Here is a 23,225-nt window from a genome sequence, read left to right as displayed (position 1 = left end):
AGGTTTTTTTTCTTAAAAAAAAAAAAAAAGTAAAAGTTGACACGTAGACAAAGATGGTCAATAGTTGCATTTTGGGGTAACAATGTATCATATTTCAAGTGAGAGAGAAAACACCGTGAAAGGCTGAAAAATTGGAGGAAATGGCCAGCTTTTACCTAGCATTAGTTCAGCAATTTTATTTATTTTTAAATAAAATATATATATATATATATATATATACTTGTCACGTCAGCATAATTGTGGGAAAGTTGTAAGGAAGAAATACACAAATCATTTCTCTTTTTAAAAATTGCCCTAGATCCGAATCCATCCGTACTCCCGATCAAACTCTCACTCTTGCCATTTTGACTCCACGAAAGTTCGCACACTCAAATCGTAAAAAACATTCATAACGGCGTCGGTTACGAATATGCTCCGATATCCGACCCGGGTAGCGGTGGATGATAAGCCCGCAGCGAGTGCGTTACCACCGGAGGCCATCCCCTCCGGCGACGGCTTCCTTTCGAAGCACCGGTGACTGCTCCGCCGCTGCTCCGACAATGCCGCCGGAACAACCCGGAGCTCTCGTCCTACGCCGATTTCTCTTTCTGGCCGCCGTTTCCCTCTCCTTCTTGGTCATCCTCAGAGCCTCAGATTCCCTTCGGTTCCCCCCTGGTTTCTCCTTCCCCTTAGGTTCCTCCTCTGCCTCCGACGATTCCCCTCCGGTTCGCTCACTTTCTCATTATCTCTAATTAATTAATTTGCTTGTTATTAGGTAGGTATGTTGTGGATTTGCTTATCGATTATCAATTTTCTTTTTCTTATCTAATCTCTTGCTCTGGTTTTTGGTTTTGATGTGATGGAAAGAATTTAGAAACAACTTTTTGATTAACGAAACTGAATGACAAGAGTATGCCATGTTGCGTGTGTTTGTGTAAAATATATATACATATATATATATATATATAAATGATGAGGTAAATGTTTCCAAATGAAACCCAAGGTTTTTTTGTTTTCAATTAACCGGCGGTGGAAATCAATATTTTGAACCATTTTGTAAAGCTACTCTGTTATTTTTTTTTTGATAAGTAAAGCTACTCTGTTATGGCAGTTGAAGTAGATATTTTGACCATTTGCGTGTGTTTGTGTATAATATATATATATAGAAATGATGAGGTAAATGTTTCCAAATGAAACCCAAGGAGTTTTTGGTTTTCAATTAACAGGCGGTGGAAATCAATATTTTGAACCATTTTGTAAAGCTATTCTCTGGTATGGCAGTTGAAGTAGATATACACATCACCTCAGTTCATTTCCATCGGCATGGTTGAGTTTGTAGACGACTTAGTCAGCTTGTATAACCATGCGAGGTTCCAGAACCCAGGGTGGTTCACATTACTCACACCTGGAACCAAATACTTGTTATTGTACTGCATTTACTTTGTAGAGGGGCACAGTTTATATTGCTAAAAAGGTTTTGTTTTCTTTTACGAGTTTGGGTATAAAACACTAGCCATTTCTTTTTTCCCTTCCATTTATGCTTACACGCTTTAGTTTTTACTGCGATTGTAAATGGGACATCACAATATATGGTTAAGGTTTGAGATGAACTTTGAAGTTCATCATCTGATGTTCTGTGTTGACTTCATCCCTTACAATAATATAGTGATGCCATTGAATCAATGTCAGTTTCGTAGGTATACCAGATTTCTATGGAAATGCATATTCTGCTTGCATAGCTAAATGTGGGAATGAAAGCAATTAAATGTTTTACTCTTGCACTTATGTGTTTGACTTTGTCTTCTATAGAAGAGTTGATGAATAGTTTTTGCTTTTATGTTGAAACAATTGTAGGTTAGTGGTGGAAATGGGCTTGAAAAGGTTTTGAAGGATGCTGCCATGGAGGACAGGACTGTTATATTAACAACTCTAAATGAAGCGTGGGCAGCTCAAAATTCCGTGATTGATCTCTTCCTAGAAAGCTTTAGACTTGGAGATGGCACGCCTAGGCTTTTGAACCATTTGGTGATCATTGCCTTGGATCAAAAGGCGTTTGCACGATGTCTGGTTGTACATTCCCACTGCTTTTCTCTTGTCAGTGAAGGAGTTGATTTTCATCGCGAGGCCTACTTTATGACCCCTGATTACTTGAAGATGATGTGGAGAAGGATTGACTTCCTGCGCTCTGTTCTTGAGATGGGCTACAATTTTGTTTTCACGGTAGTCTCTTCTCTGTGTCCTATGCACACTAACAAGTGCACAACCACTCATGCCCAAAATTAATTTCATCAACTCGTAAAACCTCCTGTGAGATTTGGTCATTTCTCAATCGAACTTTCTTGTCAGGTAAGTGATTATCGCTTAGGTTGACCAAGTGTGTGTCCCTCATGACTTTTAACAGTGTAAATTGATGTTTGAAAAGGAAAAGAAGAAACATTTTAATAGAACTGATCAGGAGTACCTGATGAAAACTACCCTTTGGTTTTTGATGTTGAGGAAATGAAGAGTTGAGTACATCTGTTTATTTGGTTTGACTTGGAAAGTGCAAGGTTTCTATAGAGTGAAGAAGTGCAGAGTACACTACATCTATGTTTGGTTGATGGGGGATGTACCAGGGTAGTGTAAGGTTTTACTGCGAGCTTGCTTGGGCCAAAGATGAGAAGAAAAAGCTGGCTGCGTTTGAGGAATGGGTATACTTTAGGTTTCCAACTGACCAAAAAAGGGCAGTATAATATAGTCTAGGGAGTGAAGTGGTACTTGAATTGTTCTACGAAAGCATTTATGGATTTGTCTAGAATTTAGGAATGTAGTCTCTCTTAAAATTCAAACTTGATCTGCATTGACACTCACATAAGAAAGAAAAAAAGAAGAAGATTTGTTTATGGATGTTCTGTCTATGTCCTCTTTTATTGGGTGAGTACTTTGGAGAAACTATATAATTTGTTGATGTTATGGAGGTAAAAATAATAAAAGAAAATATTCTTGGTTTTTCTTGCTAGGAGATAATTTATTTGTGGACAAAACTGCTGCGGTTGTTAGTGGGAGAATGTATCTTTAATTTTCTTATGGTGTGAACTAACAGAGAAAATTCTTTATTGCTGAAAGTTTGGACCATGTCTAAATACTCTCCTAGGAAACCCTTAAAGTGATGGCAACTCTTTCTCCACCCTCCCTTCTTTATGGTTCAATCTCTACCAATTTTTTGGTCTTCTGTGATTTCCTGAAGACAATGCACCTTCCATTCCTTTTTTTTTTTTTTTTTTTTTTATAAGTAATCGCTAGTATTATTAAAAAGTGCAACCCTTGTACACATGATATATACAAGAGAAACACCTAATTAAAAAGAAGATAAGAGATCTAGAAAAGCTTCAAAGCTAAGAAATATTGGCCTTGTTTGACAACGCTTTTTGGGGAAGCTTTTTGTTTTTTAGCAAAAAAACAGAAACATTAATAAACAACTCCAAACACAAAATATTCAAAATTACTTACACTTTTATATCACATCAAAACAATTTTTTCAACAAATAAGTTAAAAGCACCCTCTAAAAAGTTTTATCAAACGAACCAATTAACATCAAAGACAGCTGCCCAAAGGTAAAGTGTCTTAAAGAAGAAAGCCTTTCACTGATGTATGCTCATGATCCTCAAAATTCTGATACTTTCTTTTCCTCCAAAGATACCAAGGTAGGACGGTATCATCTTCTGTACTACATCAAAATGAAGCCTACCAAGTTGCCCTATCTAGCATGCATAGAGGTTTACCACTTGAGTAGGCATAATCCAAACTAGCCCTACACTATTGAAGATAGCATTTCAAAGAGCACATGCAATCTCACAATGGAGCAAAAGGTGATCCTCTGACTCCCCACTCTTCTTACACGTACAACACCAATAAACAACAATGATATTCATCTTCCTAAGGTTGTCCATGGTGAGGATTTTCCCTAATGTGGCCAACCAAACAATGAATGCCACTCTCAAGGGAGCCTTATTCTGCCAAATACTCTTTCAAGGGAAATGAATATTATCATGAAGAACAAGGACATTGTAGTATGATCTAACGTCAAACAACCCTTTCTTGGAAGGTACCCAAAAAAGCTTGTCTTCACCACACCTCCACGTGTCACTCACATCGTCACCGGAATAGGGGATCTCAGCCAAAAAGACCCCCCAAGAACCATCTGAGATGAGAGACAACTGACCTGAACCACTAGAAGGAAGGAGCACCTACCAATTCCAGTAGAAACCCACCGACAAACCTCCAGCGGCTTCCCAAGCTACCCGAGAAACGCCTACCAAGATTGGGAAAGGACGAAACTGAAGTGTAGAACCCTGGAACGAAGAGACAATACTTGAAGCTAGCGGGATGCGCCTGCACGCGCCACCACTAGCAGAGGAAGAGAGAGAAAAGAAAATGGGTGAGGAGAGAGGGAAATAGACAATGTTACTGCCATATTTTCATGACTTTTATGATCTCTTTTGCCTTGCAAACATCAAACTTGAATTCCATTATTCATCCTTTAGTAGGTTTTTTTGTTATAGTTCTCATATATGTCCTTGGGTTTAAATAATTCTTTGAGGCTAGCCCGTCGGTGAAACTGGAGTATTACCCAATTTGTGTGAAAGGGGTGCTTTGCACGAGTCCGAGGTTTACTCAACAGAGGTTGGTACATGAAGTTGTTCTGCCTTGCAGGGGTTCCTTATCACGTTTCTCCTGTTTTTGCCAGGGTGAAAGGTTTTCAGGCTCAGGCATGTCCTCCGGCAAAGGGTCCCGGTGTTCAGATGAAAGCAGCGGTTAAGACGACCTCGGCAAAGTCAGTCTCTCCAGTGACGACAGGTCCGGCAAAGGCAGCTGGGGCTCCGGCATTTCCCTATTCCACGGTCTTAGGCCTAAGGAAAAGAGCGGCTGTCTCTAGCCCCCCTACGTCGTCCTCTGCATCACGCAAGCCTGCAACATGCAAGTCACGTTTTGGTAACAACCTCGATTTTCGCAGCCTCAGGAAGACGTTGGAGAGTCTTCTTGTAGATATTGGACAATGCCTTTCAGTTCTAGACCAGTTGGGTGATGGTCTGTTGGGTCAAGGGCCCAAGCAACCCGTTTACCGCTCCAAGCCCAATTCTCGGTCCGCTCCTCTGGGCTCCAATGCCTTTTGGCCCAAATCTTTCTGACCTCCGCCGGCCCAAGTCTCTTTAGTGCTAGCCACTGACCTTAAAGGTAAAGCCCCTCTGGTTCACCCCAGCTTTCGGCCCAAGCTCATTTTTAAAGCCAAGGTTGGTTCGGGCCCTGTTTCAAGCGACCCAGGGGCTTCTTCTTCCTCCCTGGATTCAACTTCTCTACCTCCAGCTGGTTGTGCGCCCAAGTCACCCTGGCCCGACTCTTCTCTTCCAGGCTCAGACGGCTCTTCTCTGGAGATTCCTTCTTCTGTAACTCTCTCCGGTCCAGCGTCCCCAGCCAGTTGTGCTCCCTATTTAGCGCCGGTCCCCTCAGTGTTGCCGCCCCTTGCTTCTTCGGTGGTCTACCCTTTGGCGCGTCTACAACACCTCTCCGGCCCCTTGAGGCGCCGATGGCCGTGTCTCTCAGGCTCCAGCTCAGGTCACCACCTTTGGTCAGGGATTCTCTCTTGCCATTGATGGCTCCCCCCCTCCCCTTTGGGTCCTCTGGTGCTACTACTGCTTTACCTGGCCTTAACCCTCTTCCTCTTGCCCTAATCCCTGAGGAAGTAGCCCCCCCCTCCCTCTCGGTGGCTGGTGGCTTAGAGTTGGATTTCTCCGCTGAGGTCTATCCCACCCCTCTGGCTTGCTGCCCTCCATCCAAGCCCAAGCAGAAGACTGGGAAGAGCTCTCCGGACTGGCTTTTGCCGATGTTAGAGGATTCTTGACACTCTGTAGGCCTCTCTTGCGATGGTTTTGATCATAATATTATGCCCCTGTTTTCAGATTTGTTGTCTAAGCATGAAGATCAAGGGAAGTGCTCCAGTTCGAAGGTGGGTAAAAAAGGTGTTAGAGAAATTAATGGCCTCTTTTGCTCTATCAACTATGATACTCACAGCGGCAGTGTCTCTCGTGGCAGGAACAAGAGGAGGGCTCTTAGTGGTTCCTCATGAATCCCAAGTTGATCTCTTGGAATGTTAGAGGGCTGAATCAAAGAAGCAAGTTGTTGAAAATCAGGAACCTCCTCAAACAGTGGAAGGCTGACATCATTTGTTTGAAGGAAACCAAATTAGAGCTTTTCTCTAACCGTATTGTGAAAAGCTTGTGGGGTTGTCAGTTTGTGGATTGGTTCTATCTTCCTTCTAGCGGGGCTTCCGGTGGTATCTTATTGATGTGGGATAGGAGGATTGTGGAAAAATTTGAGGCGCATGTGGGGGAATTCGTCGTGGCTTGTAGCTTTAGAAATTGTGTAGATAACTTCACTTGGGCTTTTGCTGGGGTTTATGGCCCTAACCTTGATCCACTTCGTAGGAGTTCATGGGATGAATTGGCTGGTTTGCTCAGTTTGTGGGATCTCCCTTGGTGCATTGGTGGTGATTTCAATGTCATCCGCTTTCCCTGTGAGCGTTCAGGAGCTGCTCGTATTTCTTCCGCGATGACAGAATTCTCGGACTTTATCTTAGAGCATGGTCTCATGGATCTTCCCCTTGTAGGAGGGTCGTTCACTTGGTCCAATCTCTCCTCTCGGTCTAGGCTTGACAGATTTTTAGTCCCTCTGGATTGGGAAGCTAAATATCCTGGTCTCATCTAGAAGAGGGTTCCCCGCTTGTTCCCTAATCACTTCCCCATCCTCATTTGCGGTGACATTCTTAGGGGGAAAAGACCTTTTAAGTTCGAGAATATGTGGCTTCAAGAAGACGGCTTCTAGGAGAGGGTGGGGCTTTGGTGGGAGTCTTACTCCTTTCAAGGCTCCCCTATCTTGTCCTTGCTTAAAAATTGAAGGCTTTAAAGGTTGATCTCAAATCTTGGAACGAACATGTGTTTGGAAATGTGGAATCCCTTAAATTGGCTCGTCTTGAAGAATTGTGCGCGCTTGATAGTCTCGAGGAAGAGAGAGGCTTAGCCTCCCAAGATCTTTTGAGGAGAAACTCGATTGCTAGTGATCTGGAAAGAATCATTCTCCAAGAAGAAATCAACTGCAGACAAAAATCCAGGTCCTTTTGCTTAAAGCGGGCTACAAATGCACTAAATTCTTTCATCAGATCGCTAACTTGAACAAAAGATCCAACTCCATAGAATCCTCGTTCCTTTTGAGGAAAGGGAGGCCCTAGAGGTGGTGAAATCTATGAACCGAGACAAGGCTCCTGGTCTTGATGGCTTCCCCTTGGCTTTTTTCCAAGACTGCTGGGTTGTGATCAAATTTGATATCATGGGGGTCTTCACAGTTTTTCATGCTCATAGCAAATTTGTGAAAAGCCTCAACACCGCTTTCATTGCTTTAATCCCTAAATCCCCCGGGGCAACCGATCTCTCGAACTTTCGGCCTATCATTCTCGCTAATAGAATGAGCCGTATTTTAGAGAAGATCATTTCAGTGCCTCAAAATGCTTTTGTCAAAGGTAGACATATTTTGGACTTGGTCTTTATAGCCTGTGAATTCTTGGATAGTCGTATCAAGTCTGGTATCCCAGGGGTTCTTTGCAAACTGGATATTACAAAGGCTTTCGACCACGTCAACTGGAAGTTCTTATTGTACATGCTGAAAAGATGCAGCTTTGGGGATAAATGGGTCTCTTGGATTTCTTATTGCATCTCTTCGGCGCGTCACTCTGTTTTGGTCAATGGTTCGTCGGCTGGCTTCTTCAATAGTTCTAAAGGGCTGAGACAGGGTGATCCTCTTTCTCCCCTCTTGTTTATAGTTGTCATGGAGGCTTTGAGCAAAATCTCTGGTGTTGTTGACTGTGGTCGCCTCTTAGGCTTTTCGGTGGGTTCTAGGCCTGCCGTGATCAACATTTCTCACTTGATGTTTGCCGATGACATCTTGGTCTTCAGTGAGGCTAATCCTGATCATCTTCGTTACCTGCGTGTACTCCTAGTTTGTTTTGAAGCTATCTCTGGTTTAAAGGTCAATTTGGCTAAATCTCTCTTGGTCCCTATTGGCAATGTGGACAATGTTGTCGAGTTGGCTTCTATCTTGGGTTGCGGGACTTCCTCTCTACCCTTGAAGTATCTTGGCATGCCGCTTGGGGCGCGCCACAAGGCTACATCTACCTGGGATGATATCGTGGTTAATATGGAGCGTCATTTGGCCAGTTGGCAAAGGTTGTTTTTGTCCAAGGGTGCTAGGGTTACCCTCATCAAGAGTACACTCTCCAACCTCCCTACGTATTTCTTGTCTCTCTTCTCCATTCCTATTCGTGTGGCCAACCGTTTTGAGAAGCTTCAAAGAGACTTTCTTTGGGGAGGGATAGGCGAAGAATTCAAATATCACTTGGTCAGATGGGACAAGGTTTGCTCTCCGATTTCTGAGGAAGGATTGGGTATCAGAAACTTGAGGACTTCCAATCAAACCCTTCTAGGCAAATGGCTATGGCGTTATGGGTCTGAGCGAGATGCTTGGTGGAGAGTCGTGGTGGACTCTAAATATGGCAGCCTTAGGGGTGGTTGGTGCTCTCTCGAGCTGACAAGTGCCTTTGGGGTGGGGGTATGGAAAAACATCAGGAAAGGCTGGATTTTGTTCTCTTGTTTCATTAGATTTGTTGTGGGGGATGGCTTCAATATCAGTTTTTGGCATTATTTGTAGTGTGGAGACAACCCTCAAAGTAGCCTTTCCAACTTTATTTGGCATTGCTCGTCTTAAGGACACTATTGTTGCGAATAATCTGGAGCTGTTGGGTGACTCATTCCAGTGGAATGTGAGCTTCATTAGGGAGGCTCATGATTGGAAGGTGGATGTCTTTGCTTCTTCTTTCTTTTAATTGCTTCACTCAATCAAAGTGAACCGAGACAATGAAGACAGTTTGTAGTGGGTCCCCTCCAAAAAAGGAGTTTTCAAAGTCAAGTCCTTTTACTCCTTAACTAGCGCTAGTAGCAGTCGCTTTCCCTGGAAAAGTGTTTGGCGTACTCAAGCTCCTCATAGGGCTGCTTTCTTTGTGTGAACTGCGGTGCTCGGTAGGATACTCACCCAAGACAACCTTAGTAAACGGCTTGTTATCATGATCAATTGATGCTGTATGTGTAAGAAGACCGAGGAAACTGTGGATCATCTTCTTCTCCACTGCGACGTGGCTTCTGTTTTGTGGAATTCTTTCTTCAACCGTTTCGGGATATCTTAGGTTATGCCTAGAAGGGTTATTGATTTGCTTGCATGTTGGTGGTCATCTGGTAGATCAAGGAATGCTGTTGTTTGGAAAATGACACATATTTGTATCTTTTGGTGCTTATGGTGGGAAAGAAACAATAAGAGTTTTGAAAACTTGGAAAGATCCTTGAAAGAGATCATTTCTTTGCTCTATCACTCTTTGTATTGTTGGACTTCAGCTTATGTCCATCCTTTGTATATTTCTTTTTCTGACTTTCTCACTTGCTTTTCTATTTCTAGATAGGTGTTTCCCTGTATACTTCCAGTGTATTAAGGGGTGCCTTACGCTTTTTCTATAAAATTGATCTCTTACCTAAAAAATAAATAAATAATAATAATAATAATAATAATAATAATAATAATAATAATAATAACAATAACAATAACGTAACTATTACAAAATGACATAACTAAATATTAATTACAAGGAGAAATCCAAAAGATAGAATCTTTTCTTCTTTGGCAGCAAGAGTTCTCTATGCAAGAATCATTTTCTTGCACTGTTTTTGCAAGATTTTATTTTTTATTTTTTTATGGATAATAATAATTTTATAGAATAAAAAAAAGGGCAAAGCCCTTGTACACAAGACAACCGAGGCCCTAGATGTTACTACAATATAAAAACAAATCAAACCTGCCAAATTCCATTTGGCAAAATTAGGAACATAAAATATAACTCAATCCAAAAGAGATCTAAAAAATGAGGATTTAAGGAAAAACACATTAGTCTCACTATCCTCAAAGAGACGCCGATTCCTTTCTTTCAAAATGCTCCACATCAAGAGAGCAGGAATAACTTTCTAGATTGCCTCTTTGGGATGTTCCTGCCCTTGAAATTTTCAGCAATGGAGAAGCTCTAGGATGTTACTAGGCATGATCCAAGAGACCCCGAAAATGGTAAGAACTAAGTGCCAGATGTTAGCGGTATACTCCCAATGGATGAGAAGATTATTAAAAGTTTTCTCATCCTTTTTAAAGAGGAAACACCTATTAACTATGTAGAACCCCCGCCTTTTAAGGTTATCCACTGTGAGGATTCTACCCGAAGTAGTTGCCCATAAGAAGAAAGCAATGTGAGGAGAGGCCTTCACCTTCCAAATACTTTTCCAAGGAAAAGATCTATGCTCACCTGATAGTAACATATTATAGTAGTACTTTACTGCAAAGCTATGGCGGCTAGAAAGAGTCCACACAATACTATCCACTTCTCCCGAATGGGGTTTTGACTGAATATAATAGATTAAGAAAAGAGTCAATAGATTCAAGTTCCCAATCATGAGTTGCTGTTATGAAGCTAGGATTCCAATGGATGTGGGGACTGGAGAGATCCAAGTAATCTAACACTAAAGCCTCCTTGTTATGAGCTAAGGAATAGAATTCCGGAAAATAGCTCTTGAGAGCCCCTCCTCCGCACCAAGTGTCATGCCAGAAGCGAATGCGGGAACCATCCGCGACCTTATAGGAAACAAAGTTGGAAAAAGCTCTCCAATCGTTCTTAATATTCCTCCAAAGACTCACCCCGTAAGGACCTCGTTTTCCTTTGAACACCAACCCCCTCTCTTGATCCCATACTTCAACACAATCACCTGTCTCCATAAAGAATCTTGTTCAACACAATCACCTATCTCTTGCAAGATTTAGAACATAGGATCAGAAAAAACACAAAGGGGAAATTTTTCTCAGATTTGTTAAAGAGGAATTCTTAAAAAAACTTGAAAGAATCATAGAGAACAGTTACCAAAATCTTGATTAGAGGCTTGACAGCAAGTGGCAGCTTTTAGGAATCAGTTTTGAGGCTCAAATTGCAATTGGTTTTACTCAAAAATGATACAGAAATTTTAGGTAGGCTATATGCAATCTGAAATTCAGTTTTTCAATGCAAACGTTTGAGAAAAACCTGGAGAATCCTACCTGTTTTGGTTGCAGCTGTGAAGGAGATTGTTTGTAGGTTTTAGGTCTTAGTAAAGAGAGAGAGAGAGCCAAGTTTTTTCTTTTTTCTTTTTTTAAACTAAAGAGAGGTGTTTTGGGCCTGTAGACTGACAGCTATGGGGTGAAATGAGAGTTTTAAGTTGGATTACTAGCTGGCAGCAGATTAGTTTAAGTTTCCTTGTAAACTGAACCTCTTTTCTTTTTGAAACAAGTTAGGAAACAACTCCTAGAAAATAGGAAGGAGTTGGCATGCAATTAGGGCTTGGTTTTGGTTTTGGTTTAGGAAGGAGTTGGCATAGTTTTTGGTGAAAAATAAACCTGGCCAGATTCTACTAGGTTTTAGACTTGACAATTATTGACATTTTTTTTTTCTTTACAAGTCTTTTTCAGCCCTTCAACATACCCCCCTATTGAACCTACGAAATTAAAAGAAATAATTAAGCAAACATCTACCACACAACAAATTTTTAAAAATAAAGCAGGAACAACATCATAAAATTTCCCTAGGGGGTCTAGGGTGTTACAGACGCAACCTAATAAGAAGCTGCCGATTCGAAATTCTTAGAAAGGTCTTTCTATTGGTATTTTCTCTACGTCAATAATAGCAACTGTTATTTCTGTATTGGCATTTGTGGATCACATTGCAACTTGTTAGGTGGCTTTATAGTGCTAATATTGCTTAAGAAATGTCAATACTACATCTGTAGTTTATGAACTGGGGTACTGTTATTGGCATTCCCTGTTTTGTTTCTCATCCAGTTCCAATCAGTCTTGTGCAGAAGTTTTGCTTCATATTCAATGGCTTTTTGGTTGGTTTTTTCTCCAGGATGCTGATATCATGTGGCTCAGAGACCCATTTCCACAGTTTTATTTAGATGCAGATTTCCAGATAGCATGTGATCATTTCAATGGTAGCTCTGATGATGTACAGAATAGACCCAATGGAGGGTTTAACTATGTAAAGTCAAATAATCGGTCAATAGAGTTCTACAAATTCTGGTACTCTTCACATGAAACTTATCCTGAATACCATGATCAGGATGTGCTCAATATCATCAAGTTTCATCCATTCATCATGGATATTGGACTGAAGATGAAATTCTTAGACACTGCTTACTTTGGTGGGCTTTGTGAACCTAGCAAAGATTTGAATCTAGTTTGTACAATGCATGCAAATTGTTGTTATGGTCTAGACAGCAAGCTTCATGATCTCAGAATTATGCTCCAGGATTGGAAGCAATATATGTCTTTGCCACCAAGTTTGAAGAGATTGTCAATTTTATCCTGGACGGTTCCTCAGAATTGCAGGTACAATGAGCATTTTTTTCATTCTGTTATGGTTTCTTAGTGCTTAAAATATTATGCATTTTCAATTACGGCCCGTTTGGTAAAGTTCTCGGAAAGAGTTTGGTTTGGGGTCTTAAGTTTTTTTTGAAAAAGCGAAAATTGAGAAATGTTGTTTGTGTGGTCAATAGATTACAATTTATTTAGTACCCTACGGAATTGCTTTGACCTTCTCCCTGGGGTGGCTGGAGCTTGATGGCAAGAGCAACCAACATCTCTTCCATTCTTTTGGTAATTCTTTCTTCCAATACTGGTCCCAACTCCTTCAACTCCTTCTCTATGCGATCAAATCTTTGGTCTGCCATGTTGAAACCTGGCTCTGATACCAAGATGTTATGAACCTGTGTTTGGGAACGGGTGATGGGTTTGGTGAGAGGCAAAGCCGCAGGATCGGTTTTCCTGAGTTTACAGTGTGAATGGTGTGATAGTAGGGTATTCGAGGTATCCTTGCCTCCCAAGCAACTACAAGAGTTGAGTAAATATTTTCTGCATACTTGTTTATTTCACAAAACCCCTATTTATAGGGTTATGATTACAAGATGCTAATAAGTGCATAATGGCTAGTGGCTTATTCTTAGGAATTCTTTCCATCTAACAAAGGGGATATCAATCCCTTATTCTTAGGAAGCTACTATCAATGGAAATATTAATCCCTTATTCTTAGGAATTTCCCTACCCACAAGTCGTGCTCTCCAAGCAGCACTTGTCCCTTACCTCTTTCCGTATTCGGATCAGCCGCCACTAGGGTTAGCGTTTGCTGCAGCTAGGGTTTCGTCATATTCTTCTCTTGTTGTGTCTACTGCCTGTACTGCCTGCATGCGTTTACGCCTCCTAACATAGGTACGTAACATATACATAGTGCCACATCATTTAAAAACCTTAAATGATATAACATATTAACTACGTGGCAAGACATAAACTATTAGATCTGTAAAATCTAATCCGGATCATGATATGGTTCTTCTTTATTTCAAGATCATGATCCCCTCTACGAGGGGCACACCACGGGTGGGTTCCCCATTTTCACTCTCCCTCTCTATGGATGTCCACCCAATAGAGGGCGTAGAGACCCACTCCTGTGCCTTCAAGGGGCTGGGTCTCCAACCCCCCCAGCAAGGGGCTGGGTCTCCATCCCTCTTGTGGGGGTGGATAGCGGAGGTGGGAGGGGAGACCCACCTCTGGTAAAGGGGCGGCCTCATTTTCTTGTTCCTTTTTTTTTTTTTTTTTTTTTTTTTTTTTCATTTTCATTAGTAAACAACACAAGCCTTAACACCAGAAAAAGAGAATGTGTGTTTTCAAAACATTCTTATATAATGGTGTACTAATCAAAAAAAAAAAAACATTCTTATATAATGGTGTGAGAAGTTTTCTAAAAATTGTTGTGTTCTGTTTTTTTAAAAATATTGTGTAATGTTTTGTTTTATAAAGTGTTTTGTGGTTTGTTTTGAAAAGTATATTGGTGGGGCCACATTTGAAAACCTGTTTGATCATTATTATTTGAAAAGTGTTTTTCAGAATTTGAAAAGTAAAAAGAGCTTTTGAAAACTTTACCAAACTGGTAATTTCTGTATTGGTTCTTATTTGGTGCTACTCCATTTCAGTCTTGATTCTCTCCAGCATTATGATTCCCCGGGAAAAGACCTTCAGGAGGAGGGATGGCAAGATTGACTTGAATTGTACGTATGCCCAGAATATTTTTGCCTTGCATGTGAATTTATGGGGGTATCTGATCTCAATGTATCACAGTGATGTTTCTTGTATGAGGTGTGTTATTTCTAAAATTCTTGTATACATATTGATGGGATGTCAATGACCTTGATGTTTCCCAATGCCCAATGAGAGGAAGATTTTGGAAAGAGGCGCAACAAGAAATGCTTGACATTCCAATACTTTTTTTCAGAATTTGGTTCCAATATGATGTGTCACAATCTTATGAGATTGTGGCACATTTCTCAAAATGGATCTTATGGGATTGTGACACATCAAGTTGGAACCAAATTCTGGAAAAAAAATGTTTGGATATCTAGCATTCCTCCTCAAGAAATGGTTGTGTGAAGAGAAATACCAAAGGACCAAGAGGGAAAATGTTATACCAAAATTTTGGATAAATGACACTTGCCCCCCAAATTAACACCCTTAAACTGATAACTCACAACTCTTTCCCGTATACTACTATTTTGATCCGAATAGCACCCTGGATCAGATTTGGCCGTTAGTTGTGACAAAAATCGTCACACATGAGTTGTATGTGATGCTTAAGCGATTTTCGGTGACATTTGCCCTATTAGGGTTAATTACACTCCTCCCCCTGGCTAGTACCCTATTTGCTCTTACACAAACTATGACACGTGGTAGGCATCTGCTGCGCCTTCCATACACATTTAATGGCTAAATCTAATTCAGGGTGTTATTTGGAACAAAGTGTAGTTTGGGGGAATGAGTTGCAGTGAGTCATTATTTATAGGTGTAAGTGAAAATGTGGTGTTAGTTTGGTGGGACAAAGTGTAATTTAATCCAAAATTGATGTATCTGTTGGGTGGTGAGAATTGAGCCTAGTGAAACCATAGCCTTCGGGTGTCTTTCCAAAGTGGTAGGACAGCGTTTTGAGACAATGATTGCCTATAAAGATCCTTTGGAATATTTTTATGTACCAATTTCATGCAGGACCTTTGGTCATAAATACTTAATCGGACAATTTGAAATATTTTGGTGGTCTTTTTAAATTACCTTGGACCGTCCACCTATATATGGTATTAGGATTCTTTTTACTTTCTTGCCCTCTATATTTTTAATGTTTCCTTAAAATTTTAAATTGAACTATTAATTTAGGGGTTAGTTGTAATGTTCTTTGTCGTTAAAATTTCTTAAATTTTTTCTTATATAGTTGTAATGTTGATATGGTTTCCCATGTGTTTTTGCTTTTATTTGTTACATGATCGTTGCATGGAGAAAAATTAATGTAAGATGGATATTAAATTCAGTAATTTAGAAGGTTAATCGTTCAGAATGAAAGTTTTGAGAGGACATTGGAATTAATTTTATAGTTTAGAATTACTTATCAAAAAAAATTTTATAGTTTAGAATAGGAAAATTGTAATTTCTCCATAGTATCTATGGACATGTTTTCTTTAGGGAGGCAAGTGGTGATCACCTCTCAGTTCAAGTAGTTGTTTCAAGATCTAATCTTGGACAAAATTAGGCATTAATGTGGACAGGAAGCACGATACTGAATATGCTGCATGGGCACATAAATATAGATAACTCTCTCTTTCTTTGAATACACGTATAAAATCCCCCGTCTTTCTTTAGTTTTTCTCCTTATGGATTGAAGTCCTTTTTTCCCGGATAAAGAAACAAACAATTTTCCTACATTTTTCTCAGAAAATCCTGGTTTGGCTTCGCCTATTTCCTCCTCTTTTTCCATTCCATACTCACAAAGTTGAAGCAAACGAGATCCCCACTCCCCTTCATTAACGGTAGTACCTTAACTAACATCTTTGACTTCTTCGGCTTCCTCATCTATCCGTCGTCGTCCCCCTGCTTCAAACACATCTCAGTTTCTGCGACCTCATACTTCTCAGTGGAGATTGAAAAATCCTCCATTTTCTTCTATTGTTGTCTTAAGCTTCTTAGTGCTCTTAAAATATTGGGTTAAATACCTTATTGGTACTAGAGTTTTAGGCTTTTTTAAATTTAGTACCTGAATTTTCATTTGTTTCATAGGTGGTACTTAAATTAGGGATAAAAACCTGTTTTGTACCTCTGTTACATTTTATGTCCAAATATTAACGGCTTGCCACATGTTGCTGGTTGACACGTGGTACTATATAAAAAAAAAATTAAAAAAAAAAATCTTTAAAAAATTATATAAAAATTATAAAATAGTACAATTTTAAAAAAATTATAAATAAATAAAAAAAATTGATAAAAAGAAGAGGGGTCCATTTTGGCCAAGGGGGTGGTTCGGCCACTCTATGACAGAAAAATAAATAAATAAATAAAATTATGGATTTTAACCCTTGGGGGTAGCCGAACCATCCCCGTGGCCCATGGGAGTGGTTCGACCACTCTCATGGGCAAACCCTCCAAAATTTTTTTAGAGGGTTTGGCCCTTGGGGGTGGCCAAACCAACCCCCATGGCCCATGAGGGTGATTCGGCCACCCCAGACAGCCCAAGAGGTGGCTCCCTTTTCTTTTTCTTTTGTTTCTTTTTTCTTTTTTTCAATTTTTTTTTTCTTTTTTTTAAAAAAAATTGTATTATTTTTATATAATTTTTTAAATTTTTATTTTTATTTTTTTATTTTTTTTATATAGTGCCACGTGTCAACCTCAGCGGTTGACATGTGGCAGACCGTTAATATTTGAACAGAAAATGTAACAGAGGTACCAAACAGATTTTTACTCCTAACTCAGGTACCACTTATGAAACAAATAAAAACTCAGGTACTAAATTTAAGAAAGCTTAAAATTCAGATACTAATAAAGTATTTAACCCTAAAATATTTGCTGGGATTTTTTTTTTTTTTTGTCAGTTGTTGGTGTTGTTTTTCCAATGGATTTCAAATGAAAATGGACTGGATTCTTGTGGAGCCAACCGCTGGACACCAATTTAATGTGTTCAATTGGTGTCCACGGCAACTCTACATTCGAAATGGCATTTATGAGCTCTTTAAATCTAAACTTTGCAAACCGTTGGCTGCTTAAGAAAGCCCACACTATGTTGGGCTCAAACAAAAACATCAACACATGAGCCTTCAAACCCCGAAAGAAACATTACCCCTAGAAAGTCTATGAGCTCTATAAAAAGTTAAAAACATCCAACCAAAGTTGCTACATATTGTTCCCAAAAAAATTAGGACAAAAATTTCAACAAATGGGTAAACTCTAAAAGTAACATGGATCTCTTAACATGTAAGAAGTATATGCTTTTTAATATAGAATATGCTTCTCATATGCTTTTTTAATTGTTTAAAAAATACATCGCTTTTAGCAGCTGATTTGTAAGAGTTTCTTACAAACCAATTTACAAGAAATTTGTCTTTTTTTTAGGGAAAAAAATGCTTTCTAGTCCCCGTGGTTTAAAAAGTAACAAGACACTATGGGGTAAGAAATAAATAAATAAATAAATTAGCTCCCTACCATTAAAAAATTTGACAGAATCCGTTATGCGCCACGTTAACATCAATCATATTATTATATATGTCACTTATATTAAAAAATAATAATAATAAAAAAAATAAATAAATAAATAAAAAGAAGAAACGGAAGGGGTGGTCGAACTGCCCCTTTGGCCGAATGAGCGATGGCTGACCACCTCCTCCCCCAAGGCTATGGGTGTATAAAATCATCCATGTAGGACATGTAAACAACTTAGGAGTAAAGCTTCCATGGACGCCCAAATATGTTGGGAACCTACCTTTGGATGCTTCGAGATCTGAGGTGGCAACGATCCGGCAAGCACAAGTGGAAATGCCTATGTTTTGGTTGGATTCTTTTCATTTTTGGGCACTAATTGTGTTCTCCTGAGAGGCCATTGGCTTGCGAGCATAGAGGCTGCAGTTTTGGAATACCACAGCGGCATTGCTAAAGATGAAGTCCATAGTGTTGCAGATGTCACATTCCCGAAAGAACTGGTAATTGGAGTGAACGTAGGCCTCGTTTGGTTTGCGAAATGGCTATTCCATTAGGAAAATAAATAGTTATTCCAAGGAATAGAAGGTGACAGAATGGAATGGCTATTTCTAATCTTTAGTTTGGTAAGAACTCATATATTTTAAGAGGAATCCAATCAAAATTACTAAAAAAACCCTACACTTTTTTAAAAAAAAAAAAAAAAAAAAAAAAAAAAAAAAAAAAAAATCAAATTATTAAAAAAAATAAATAAATAAAAAACTAAAACCCTGGGTGGCCGACCACCCATCAATGGGTGGTCGGCCGCCCACCAAAAGCTGGGGGTGGCTGCAACCACCTCCAGAGTGGTCTCCGGGGGTGGCCACAGAGTGGATCGGGGGTGGCGAGGCACCCCTGAAGAGAATCATGGGTGGCCTGGCCACCCCCAAAATACCGGTCAGGGGTGGCCGGCCACCCCTAAAGCCACCCCGAGGGTGGTCACGATGAGAATCGGAGGTGGCACAGGCCACCCCCAAAAGCACCGGGGGTGGTCGCACCACCCCCGGAACGCCTCGGGGGTGGTCGCACCACGAGGTGTTCCAGGGGTGGTGCGACTACCCCCGACTCCATATATGGGCTGGCCGGCTAGCCAGCGAAGGGTTCGGTTTTTTTTATTATTATTTTATAAATATAAAATATAAAATAAATGGTTTTTTTTCTGAAAAATATTGCATTTACCTCAAGGAATAGCTATTCCTCTCATTTTTTAGAGGAATAGGCATTCCTCTTCGTAAAGGAATAGGTATTCCAAGGAATAAACTCATACCAAACAAAAGAATGACTATTCCTATAGAATAGTCATTCCATTCCAGAGGTCTATTCCGCGAACCAAACGAGGCTGTAGAGTGTGTCTTGGTAATCAATGATGTTGTATCAATAGACCACGCCATGTCAACACCAACTCGGAGCGCCACTGCGTGGTTCTTGCTTTGTCCATACAATTGTAATGGGTTTTTCTTGAGGGATGATTGTTATTTGGATATATGAATGATCTAATGGGTAAATTGATGGAAATTGGATGGACGAATGGTGGTAGTTGAAATGGAAGAGATGGATTGTAAAAGAGGATGGGCAACTTGAGAAGCCCAATGATCTACAAGCTGGTTCGAGAACAACAAATCTCCAAAGAATCCTTTTATGTATTATTTTTTTCCTCCTTTTTCTTACCGTCTTGGTTCCTTTTTATAGACTCTAAACAATTAACAAAAAGCATATTTTTCAGTTACAACTAATTCCATTATCCAAATAAAATTCACTACTATTAACCCTCTATTTTACATTTCTTACATTCTTTATTCATTCAAAGCACCTGGCCCACATGGTGCGGATTGAAAAGAAAAACCCCTTCCCTTAACAAAACTAACCCGCAAGCTGCAATGATAAGCAATAAAAACGCATGGGCCTCTTACAATTTTGTAGCCCAACAACTTATTCTACCGAGATTTGTAAATGCCAGCCGATCAGTGGCGTCACCACTTCCACCCATGTACATACAGTTTCCTCCACTAGCTTCTGACCTTCACACTTCCCATTACGCACCCTTTCCTATGTACACAGCCAACCTCTTGTTATTGTAACGTCTAAGATGCTAGGTAATTGATAAAAATATGAATCGGACTAATTAAGTGAATAATCGGATAAAATAAGGAAGAAAAACATTGAGAATTAAGTGTTTGAATTGTGCATCCGGAGGGATTAATTCTGTGTTCAGACAGGATAGTTAGTAGGTTTACTTCTCAATGCGCGTCCGAATGGACCTATTCTGGTGTCCGGACAAACTTGGCAAAAAGTCTGTCTGCTGCCATGTTCGAACGGCAAACGGACGGAACTCCCAGTGAGTTTTAATTGATGCGCATGGCCGAACGAACCATTTTTTTTCCAAACGAGCCTTACAGAAAGTCCATACTTGCGATTTCACATGCGCGTGTCCAGATGGACCACTTATGTGTCCGAACAAGTTTCTATTGAAATTGGCTGAGCGAGTTTTTCAGCCAATTTCTCCGGTTTTCTTTCATTTTCACACGATTTTTCTCTTCTCTCTCCTAGGGTTTTGACCCAAAACCCTAGATCTTGATAGATTGAATGTAATACCCAAGAAATTTATTAGGATGACTAATAATACTTTAATATAAATAATAGTTTTAAGTTGAATTAAATATATTTGATGTCTAATTCTATATCCTTAGTTTGAACTGAGAAGTGGACAGTTCGAACTAGGCTCTGATTCGCATTATGGATTGTTTAACTTTTAAGATTTAAATACTTTCGACTTAAAATAGATTAATTAAAATAGTGTGAAATTTGTATGTAGTTTATACAAAGATTAATTAATAGGTCTTTATTTATATATTTATTTATTTTAAAATCTAAGATAGGTTTGATATATGTAGCTTTAAAGACGAAGAAAAGAGAACCAAAAGAAATAAAAGAAGAAAGAATAAAAAAGAGAAAAAGAAGTTCCAGAGGTAGAGGTTCTATGGTTTGCATATAAAGAAAAAGAAGAATAGTCAAATTTGTTATGTTGACCGAAGGACTTTTCAGCTACATCCTAAAACTAACTTTACCACAAAGGAACCTGATGTAAATCGCTAGATATTATCTGAACTCTGAAGCGAAGGGAAGGGATAAAAACAAGAGAAATGCTACGCATCTTAATTTTTTTTTAAAAAAATTAGTTTTCAAATGATGTTACAATTTGATGAGATTATATTATATTTTTCAAAATGATAGATCATATGAGATTGTGACACATTATTTGAGAACTAACTTTTGAAAAAAAAAAATTGAGATGTTTAACTTTCCCCTAAAAACAAATCTGTAATTTGGCGCCTACAACACTGTAGCAATACTGTTGAAGTTTTTTTAAAAAATACCGAATATGTCCCTTAAATCTGCCTATAAATACCACGATCACTGCATTATTTTTATTCCAAAAAAAAAAAAAAATGCTCTCTTATGTATTAAAGAGAGAAAAATAAATAATTAAAATATTTTAAAAAAATTTGAATTATTCTTTTCTCCTTAGTTTATGTCGATTCTAGTTATTAGAATTTGAATTATATCAATTTAATGTCTAAATTGCTGGGGAAAGTGTGATTAAATATCTCAGGGAATAATATTATATTCAATCATTCTTTTAAAATTACAAATACGTCATTGTGCTGCTTAAATATTATTAGGTATTTTATAATAGCGCCATTATAATGCCCATATAATCTTAGAGGTTTAAATAAATATTATATTAATGTCATAGTAATGCCCGTATGAAAAATACGTGAAAATGCTACATGTCGTTATGATGCTCAAATAATATTAAGATATTTAGATATGTTGTTATCATGTCAAAATAATATTAAGATATTTTAGATATGTCGTTATGATGTCCAAGTTACATTATGACATTATAAACAAGTCGTTATGCTGCCCAAATTTTTAGGATTTAAAATAAGGCTTAGGAAATAAAGAATATAAGCTAATATGAAAGTATAATACTAATGCAGAAAGTATACGAATACAAAAAAAATCATCGAAGGAATATAAGCCTAAATTATAACTTCAAACTTACTGACTCTGCATTATTTTGCAAAAACATGTTATATATGTTTTCTTGAACCATGTTATTTTGATTACACGTATGAATATATTTTAAGATGTTTTTTTACATATGTGTTTTAAAATGATATGATTTATGAAAAGTGATTGAGTTTTGGAAAGAAAAATGTGATTTGCGAAAATACATTAGCCATACTTCTATTGAAAACAACTTTGTGAAAACCCTGCATACCTGGCTGTCTAGTAAATACTAGTGATGATATATTTTATATACAACTAAGGACTTAGATTATAAATGGTCAGTTTGCTTAAACTTGCTGAGCCGTGGACTCACTCTTTCACCTATAATTTTTATAGATGCGGTTGAGCAGTAGGAAGAAGAAGATGCAGACCTATTTGAGTGTGCGATCTATGATGAGAGAGGCTGATTAGGAGCCTCAGTTTTTGAAAAGACTGAAGTACTTGATGTTAATAGTGAAAATATTTGTAGTATTAGATGTGTATATTTTAGTATGCCACTTATGGCAACTTCTGATCTACAGTGTGCTGTTAGTAATCTTGTTTTAGATTTAGCTTGCTACCTATAGCAGTTTTGGAAAACTAAGTTATTAGTTGTTGATATATATAATATGTCAAGTTTCAATTAGATGCTCTGATAAATTATACTTCTGAAGAATACTCTGATCTTTTAAAAAAAAAAAAAAAAAGTCTGCTGCTATTTTATGTAGTTGTGTTACGTGAATTTTAGATAATTACACTTAAGGCTTGCTTAGAAAGCTAGGGCGCTACATATACCAGAGCATGTTAGTTTGTGTTGGCTGTATTCTGTTTGACAAAATCACTATTACGTAATGCTGCTACATAATCAGGGATGCCGTATTTTTCAGAGTCTTCATTTTAGAAAAATGTTTCAAGATATTCAAAGAAGATTCTGTGCAGATTTCAACTCAGAGAAGTTGGATCTCAAGTTTCCGTCAGGCTGGCCCAGTTATGCATCCGGATGCCCATCAGTGTCAAGAAGCTTCGAACAGTTCAAGGTTGCATCCGTCTGGACGTCATGGCAACACGTCCGGACGCTCTTCAGAGTTTGACAAAAATTAGGTTTTCCTTTGCAGACACGTATATGGGAAGATAGCTGCATCTGTCCGGATGATAGGGCTACACCGTCTGGATGCGATCCTTAATAAGGCAAGACTTGGAGAAGAATTGCAACCGTCCGGATGTCAAGGTAACTCCGGATGCGGTCCTTATTATGGTAATTACGTGCAGCAGAAGTGCAACCGTCCGGAATCTAGGGCAATACCATCTGGACGCGACCCTAATATAGAAATGCGTGGAGCGCATTATAGAAAGCCGGTTGCACAGAAGATCGTCGGAACGCTCTCAGCTACCATCTAGACGCCGCCTAGAGAAATCCGTTTCAGACTTATTTTAGGTCTGTTGAGTCTATAAATAGAGG

The 23,225-nt window shown here is 38.9% G+C and overlaps 1 protein-coding gene across 1 annotated transcript; it reads left to right on the top strand.

Annotated features, from left to right (window-relative positions):
* The first annotated feature begins 249 nt into the window (after positions 1 to 249).
* On the top strand, positions 250 to 14,400 carry LOC133878565 (uncharacterized protein At4g15970-like). Its single transcript, XM_062317128.1, has 4 exons — positions 250 to 704; positions 1,834 to 2,199; positions 12,027 to 12,508; positions 14,146 to 14,400. Exons 1-4 carry the CDS (start codon positions 441 to 443, stop codon positions 14,210 to 14,212), a joined length of 1,179 nt encoding a protein of 392 aa, XP_062173112.1. The 5' UTR covers positions 250 to 440; the 3' UTR covers positions 14,213 to 14,400.
* Positions 14,401 to 23,225: the final 8,825 nt, after the last annotated feature.

This window comes from Alnus glutinosa, chromosome 1 (assembly GCF_958979055.1).
Source record: "Alnus glutinosa chromosome 1, dhAlnGlut1.1, whole genome shotgun sequence".
Lineage (NCBI taxonomy): Eukaryota > Viridiplantae > Streptophyta > Magnoliopsida > Fagales > Betulaceae > Alnus > Alnus glutinosa.
Note: the sequence above shows the minus strand (reverse complement) of the source record. Positions and strands in the feature narration are given on the sequence as shown.